Source organism: Heptranchias perlo, chromosome 18 (assembly GCF_035084215.1).
Source record: "Heptranchias perlo isolate sHepPer1 chromosome 18, sHepPer1.hap1, whole genome shotgun sequence".
In the NCBI taxonomy this organism is placed as follows: domain Eukaryota; kingdom Metazoa; phylum Chordata; class Chondrichthyes; order Hexanchiformes; family Hexanchidae; genus Heptranchias; species Heptranchias perlo.
In genome coordinates, this window is record NC_090342.1 from 33,648,352 (window position 1) to 33,656,205 (window position 7,854).

General features: G+C 44.0%; 1 protein-coding gene across 1 annotated transcript; it reads right to left on the bottom strand.

The window, feature by feature from the left end:
• Positions 1-6,932: 6,932 nt before the first annotated feature.
• On the bottom strand, positions 6,933-7,654 carry LOC137334996 (achaete-scute homolog 4-like). Its single transcript, XM_068000084.1, has one exon. The coding sequence runs from the start codon at positions 7,652-7,654 to the stop codon at positions 7,091-7,093; it is 564 nt and encodes a 187-aa protein (XP_067856185.1). The 3' UTR covers positions 6,933-7,090.
• Positions 7,655-7,854: the final 200 nt, after the last annotated feature.

The window sequence follows — 7,854 nt, forward strand, 5'->3', positions numbered from 1 at the left end:
ATGGATGGCTACCTGGCCCAAGCTAGCCCACAGTGCACTGAGGTGACTGTCCAATTTTGCTGGTTAGTATATTTGAATAATTATCATAAGCACTCAGCATAGCTTTGGCCTTACGCCACAGCAAGTCTAATCAGGGATGCACAAAACCTGGCTGGCAGCTCAAATTTCAAGAAGGTTGGCTGCATACAGAGCATTGTGGGATCACCATCACCACAAGGAGTGGATCCTTATAAATCATTGGTGATATGTACCAAATCAGTCAGTGGGCCAAATCACTCAAGGAGAAGGCCTACCACCACCTTCTCAGGGAAACTAGGAATGGGCAATAAATGCAGCTTTGTCAGCATTGCCCAGAGAATAAATAAAAAAATATTGTGTCAGCCTTTATAAAAGTCCAAAATGGATTTTAAATATTTATCAGGGTTTCCCAACGTGCAACGGGAAGGGGGGTGTGGGGAGTGAGAAGAGCCAAACAAAACTGAAGTGAAAGGAAACACATTGTGGAGGGCTAAAATGGAGTCTGTTGGTAAGTGTCAGACTGTCACAGCACCCCCTGTTCGATGGCTGGCAAATTGGACATATGCAGCATGAGGTGCACATGAAGAGAGTTTCTCTCTAGACAGCAGTGCACCTTGCCTGTCAGGAGGTGGTGGAAAAACTTAACAATCTGTACAGTACATGGTACCATCTACTATGCCTGAAAATCTTGGCATACAAGAGCCGTTTTGAGCCCTGTTGAGATGGTGCCATCTTTCCACAGGAAAAGTGATGAACGTGCTGTCACTTGCAAACAGGCTTCTATTGTTTGCTTGATGCATCCGTGGACAGCCCACTGACTGATTTGGCACATGTCACCAGTGATTTATAAGGATCCACTCTGCAGATAGGTCTCCAAAAGATAGTATAGCTATATGGCAGTCTCTTTGTGAAGTAGTGGTGCCAAAGACAGGTCTCTTCAGACATGGCCAGGAACAATTGCCTCGGTTAGTAAATGTGGGCCCTGAGGTAAGGACTGGAGCTACATAATGTATGAGGTATGGTCACATCTCATTTATTTTGTTCCTCTTCCAAACCTAAGATCATTGGAACTCCCAAAGGAATTCCCACCTGACCACTTTGGTTGCTGCAAGCAACATGGCAGCTGGAAGCAAGTTAGTTGTAAAAAATGGATATGGAAAAGTCTTGAAAAGCTAAAAATCAGAACTAAATAGTAGCAAAAATTAATACAGCAATAAAAATGAAGATAAAGCAAAAACCTTAGCATGCAAAAAAAACCTTAACTTGCAGCCAAAAATTAAAGTTGATACTCACCTTTAAGAAGTCTATTCAACAGGCCAGGCCAGGCCAGTAACAATTAGGTGAGCAGTGCTGCTGATGAGGATATGGTGAGGGAGTCACAAGATCCTGCGAGGGTAATATGTCAGTAAAATTTGGAGCCTTAGTGAGACTCTCACTGGCAATCTTTCTTCACCACTTATTGTGACCCTCTGTAAATCAGGCACGCTAACATGCAGACCCAATTTTGCAACCTGCATTCACGGGCAGTGAGGCTTTGTGGCTAGAGTGGAATCTCACAAAATTGAGGCTATAGAATAAAGGATCCCCAGGAGTGAGTTAGAGCACAGAATCTAATCAAAAATTTTGTACATAACAGGTAATTTATACATAAAAGGTAATTTCCCGACTCTGTGTTTTACCCATCAGGAATCCATGTCAGAAATTTAAACACTTGTGCATGATTTTCTAAGCATTATTTTAAATGGCTGGAAAATTGTGTGCAGCACGTGCTCACATTTCTGATATGTGTTCTCAATGGGTAAGCCTTCCTGCCGAGAGGTAGTTGGGTTTTGGAGCCAAACCTTCAATTCAGCAGTTTGTTACATTATATGCTGGTGATATTTTGTGTGCTTGTGTGTTAATATGCATGTTTACATACATTTGCTCAAATTGGTGCAGGTGTGTGTTAGTGCATATATGTGTTGGCATGTACCATGTGCTACTGGCCACATCTTCCCCTCCCCAACCCTTACAGCATTCCGAAGGGACCGTTCCCTCTGTGATACCCTGGTTCACCCTTCCATCACCTCCAACACCTGCTCTCCTTCCCATGGCACCTTCCCGTGCGTGCGCAGGAGATGCAACATCTGCCCTTTCACCTCCTCCCTTCCCACTGTCCAGAGCTCCAAACACTCCTTCTAGGTGAAACAGTGATTTACTTGTACTTCTTTCAATTTAGTATACTGTATTCGCTGCTCATGATGCGGTCTCCTCTACACTGGGGAGACCAAACGCAGATTGGGTGATCGCTTTGCTGAACACCTCCGCTCAGTCCGCAAGTGTGACCCTGACCTGCCGGTTGCTTGCCATTTTAATTCCCCGTCCCACTCCCACTCTGACCTCTCTGTCCTCGGCCTCTTACGCTGTTCCAATGAAGCTCAAAGGAAACTCGAGGAACAGAACCTCATCTTTCGATTGGGCACTTTACAACCTTCTGGACTCAATATTGATTTCAATAACTTCAGATCATAAACATTGCTCCCATTTTTTTGGACAGCAGGTGCTAGTAATGGATCTGATGTTGCCATTTACAGCTCCTCTAGACCCATCATTTGTTTCTTTACTTGTCCTATTACCATCCTCCTTGCCTTGCACCACCCTTTTTTCATTTACTCACTCCTGCCCTGTACCCTATCAGGGACCTTCCCTTTTGTTCTTTCCTCCCCTCCCCCTCCTTTCCCTAGCTCTGTACTTGCTTAAAAACTGTTTAATCTTCAACTTCTTCCAGTTCTGACAAAAGGTCATCGACTCTGAAACGTTAACTCTGCTTCTTTCTCCACAGATGCTGCCTGACTTGCTGAGTATTTCCAGCATCTTCTGTTTTTATTTCAGATTTCCAGCATCTGCAGTATTTTGCTTTTCATATATGTGTGTATTGGTTTATAGAATCATAGAAGTTTACAACACGGAAACAGGCCCTTCGGCCCAACATGTCCATGTCGCCCAGTTTATACCACTAAGCTAGTCCCAGTTGCCTGCATTTGGCCCATATCCCTCTATACCCATCTTACCCATGTAACTGTCCAAATGCTTTTTAAAAGACAAAATTGTACCCGCCTCCACTACTGCCTCTGGCAGCTCGTTCCAGACACTCACCACCCTTTGAGTGAAAAAATTGCCCCTCTGGACCCTTTTGTATCTCTCCCCTCTCACCTTAAATCTATGCCCCCTCGTTATAGACTCCCCTACCTTTGGGAAAAGATTTTGACTATCTACCCTATCTATGCCCCTCATTATTTTATAGACTTCTATAAGATCACCCCTAAACCTCCTACTCTCCAGGGAAAAAAGTTTCAATCTATCCAACCTCTCCCTATAAGTCAAACCATCAAGTCCCGGTAGCATCCTAGTAAATCTTTTCTGCACTCTTTCTAGTTTATGTATGGATGTATGTATTTGTGTGAACCCTAACAAAAGGAATGGAAGCTAAAGTATAGAAGATTTTTTAAAAGTCCCTGAAGTAACAATAGCTTCAATTGGGCTGACAGGACAAAGAGTCAGCAATCAAAAACACCCACTGGGAAGTATCAGCAGATCCTTACCAAGCAGTGTTCACACCCAGACATATACAGGGAGAACCTGCAACATCACAGGCACTCAGATTTCAGTCTGGTGCAGTGACTGGCATAAAAAAACCATCAATGTACGTCCCAACAAGACCTACTAATCATTAGGATCACAGGAACTACCCCTGATGTCAGTCACATCAAAAGTTCTATCGGTAATGATTTAAAATTGTTCCTTACAATACAGAACGATACAATTAAATTACTTAAAGGCTGACTTTTATCTTAATTACTTTCATCTTTGAATGAGATTTACGATCAAAAAAATGAGACAGATTCCAGACCCATTTAAACACATGGTGCTGTGTTTATTGTTTGAAATGAAATACATTGAAATAGGTCACAGTCCCAAACCAAGTTTGGAGTCACACATGCCAATCATCAGTGTTTTCTGCTGACATCAATGTTTTGGGGGCTCACTCAGCATGTCGCCATAGGCTGACAAAAAAAAATCACAGCAACCGAGCACCTTTCCCTCAAATCCTGCTCCTCTCAATTTGGGATTGTGGCCTCTATGTACTGTATGTGGGGACTTCTGCAAGAACAGGCGCTCATGCTTACAGTATTTAGAGGCCACAATCGTAGTCGTTAGTGCTGGGAGCACTGTCGAGAGGAAACAGGGACCTGTTCCGGTACATTAGCCACCAGACTCAGGTAGGAGCAGGTGAGGGGAGAATGGAAGGCAGTGAAATGGGAGAGGAGAATCGATGACAGTGAAAGGAGACGAAGAGAGAATGGATATCAGTGAAAGATGGAGAGTGGATAGCAGTAAAGGGGAGTGGATGGGAATGAATTTTATGTTGAAAATCAAATTTCATTTTATTTTTCCATTTTTAAGGATTAAAAGTCTATAATTGTGAAGTATAAAAGTGCATAAAATGAACCAGAATGCATAATTTTAATATAGAAATTCAACATTTTTCTGGGTTCCCCAAGTCCCATACTGAATTGCTTTCCAAAATATCCTTCTTTCTCTCGTCCCTCAGCTTGCGCACTTGAGCAACTTTTCATTCACGATAATCGCCATCCCAAGTCACCCACCCATTCTAGCTCTGAACCCCCATTACTCTGCAGTTTTCCCCCCATCTTCTCTCCTGCCTTCTCCAAGTTCATCTTGTCTATGAGAATCACTTCAGCTCCCTTGTTCCCCTTCCCTCTCAACTCCTAATTACCCAACCCCCCTTCCTGGCTTCCATGCTAGCTGACATTGCCTCCTCAGGCACCGTCCTTCTCCCCTTCAGTACCACCTTTATCAATCCCTCCTCAAAAATCCTCGACCCTTACGTCCTCACCAATTACTGTCCCATCTCCTTTCCTCTCTAAGGTCGTTGAACATGTTATCACAACCTAGCTCTGTGCCCATCTCTCCTGTAATTCTGGCTTCTGCCCTTTTTGTAGTGTCAAAACAGCCAAAGTCACAAATGTCATCCTCTGTGACTGTGACCATGGTGCTTTAACCCTCCTCATCCTCCTCCTCTCTGCAGCATTTGACATGGTTGACCATACAATCCTCCTCCAAGCTTCTCCTCCATCTTCCAGTTTTGTTCTCACATGGTTTCATTCCTATCTATCTGAATGTTGCCAGTGCATCGCCAGCAAAGACTTCTCTTCCCTCCCTACATCATCGCCTCTGGAGTCTCTCAAAGATCTATCCTTGGTCCCCTCCTCTTGTTCATCTATGTGCCATCATCCATAGTCATGGAGTCAGCTTGCACATGTACACTGATGACATTTAGCTCTTCCTTTCCACCACCACTCTCAACCCCTCAAATGCCTCTGTGCTGTTGGACTGCTTATCTGATTCACAATTTCCTCTAGCTTATTGGAAAGACCTAAGTCATCATCTTCTTCCTCCAATACAAATTCCACTCCCTTGTCACCAATTCCATCCCTCTCCCTGGCCACCAGCTTAGGCTCAACCAAACCATCTGCAGTCTTGAGGTCCTCTTCAACAATGGGCTTAGCTTCAGGCTCCATTTCTTTTCTATCACAAAGACCACTTCTGCAACATTACTTGCCTCTGGATCTATCTCTGCCCCTTCGGGTGCTGAAACTCTGATATATGCCTTTGTTACTTTCAGACTTGACTACTCCAATGCTCTCTTTGTTAACCTAACTTCCTGCACCCTCCATAAATTTAAGCTTGTCCAAAACTCTGCTGTATGCCTCCTTTCCCCCACTAATTCTCACTCACCCATTACCCCATCCTCGCTGACCTACATTGGTTCCCCATCCCCCAGCACATTAAATTTAAAATCCTCATCTTGTCTTTAAATCCCTCCATGGGCTATCCCCACGCTATCCTCTCCAGCTCCTACATTCTCCCCTTCGAACACTCTGCTCCTTTGATGCTGGTGATTTGTGTATCATCCCCCTCACTTCACCCACCATTGGGCAGAGCCTTCAGCCTCCTGGGTCCCAGTCACTCGAATTCCCTCCCTAAACCTCTCTGCATCTCCACCTCCCTCTCCTCCTTTAAAAACCTTCTGAAACCCATCTCTTCAACCAGACTTTTGGTTACTTCACCTAATTTCACCCTTCCTGGCTCAACATCTGTTTTCTTTATGTCTCTGTGAAGTGCCTTGGGATGACCTTTATATTAAAGGTTATATGCAGGTTTTGTTGTGTGTATGCGTCTCTGTATGTTTATAAGCAGGTTTTGCATGCATTGGGAAGTTACACAGAGATGGGAAAGTGTTTGTAAAGCCATTGCTTATTTGAAAGGTCCCAGCATGTGTTTCCAGCCCTTTTGCCAGTCCCAGTGCTAATTCTGATCCCAGTGTGCTCAGCTCACGCCATTTATTTTCTGGTTTGAAATGCAATAGTGAAATTGCAATTGTTCCAAACAAATAAAAAGGAGTTCATATTATTTCCAGACTCTCATAAGGTTTACTTGCTCACAATAGTCATGAATTTCCTTTGGATACTGGCTTCATGAGAAGGTTTTGTTTTGTTGTGCAAACACACTGTTAATATCTGCATCTCACCCAAATCTCAGTCACTAAGAAAGTTTCTGCTGTGTCCTCCTCTCTCCTCTTCTGGTTTCTTCTTTTATATAGATTTTGCCTTGAGGGAGGCGGAGAAATAATCGAGGCTCCAGACGAAAACATCACTGTACACCATCTCTATGACAGCGTCCATTATTTGTACATCAGGCTTTTGTCCAGATAGATATTCACTATGTTATATTTTTGTGAAATTTATATTTAAAAGCGGTGAGAGACCCTTTATCGTTCTGACCTCCATGTTTCCATCTGTTCACCCGCCAATCCTCAGAGGTGCATTGGCTTGATGAGAAAGGTGCACAAATCAATGTTGTACTTCATATGGAAATGCATCACTACACCACTTGTGTGCGCTGGAGAAGATGTATAGCTCGTCCAAAAAAGATCTGACAAACATTGTTTCACAAAGACATTGGACTACTAGGTGTTGAATGGGTTGGATTTATTGCATCAAGTAGCTGGTTAGCTGCTTAGCTCACCAAGTTCACTGAAGGGCGAGGAGGAGGATTTGGACTCTCCATCACTATTGCCTTCTCTCCTTGGTGCAGGGCTGGGAAGCTTATGGATCTCCACAGCCCTCGGAGACAGGGATCCTCTCTCTTTAGTCTCCGAGGGGTTCAGTAACTCCTGAAGGTGTTTAATGTAGTTGATAGCAGCCCTTAAGGTCTCCACTTTGCTGAGTCTTTTGTCTGCAAAATCTTCAGGGAGATGCTGCCTGAGCCGTGCGTAGCCTTCATTGACATAGCGCACCCTCTGCCGCTCCCTTTCATTGCGTTTCCTGATAAAGGCCGGCTCAAAGGAATAATCATAGATTCCCAAGTGGCTGCGGAAAGGTAGGTAAGACATCCTGCTAGCATATCCTTCACGGTATGTGCCTTCCAAGTATGCAGGATCAACAGGAAAAGGTAACGGCAAACCCTCTGCAAAGGGCACCCCAAAGCAGTCATGTACCCTAGCCAAGGGCACCCCCATGGCTCTTGGGTAGGAGATTCTTTCCAGTGTTGATCCTCGCTGATCGCCATCCATTTCAAATTCAGGTGCTGAAGCACAGTAGCTCACGCTGGTCCCCTTTATGGCAATCCCTATCCCTACTATCTGCTTTCAAAGATTCTGTAAAAGTTGGTAATGCCAATCAATCCCAATATTCCCAGTTTGAACTTCTCAACTTCTCACCTCTGGTCAAATTAATCTCTCTCAAACATCAGGAAAAAGATGGATAAATGTTA

Bases quoted from the DNA above. Each gene is read 5' to 3' on its own strand.
- LOC137334996 (XM_068000084.1), bottom strand. From the start codon at position 7,654: ATGGATGGCGATCAGCGAGGATCAACACTGGAAAGAATCTCCTACCCA.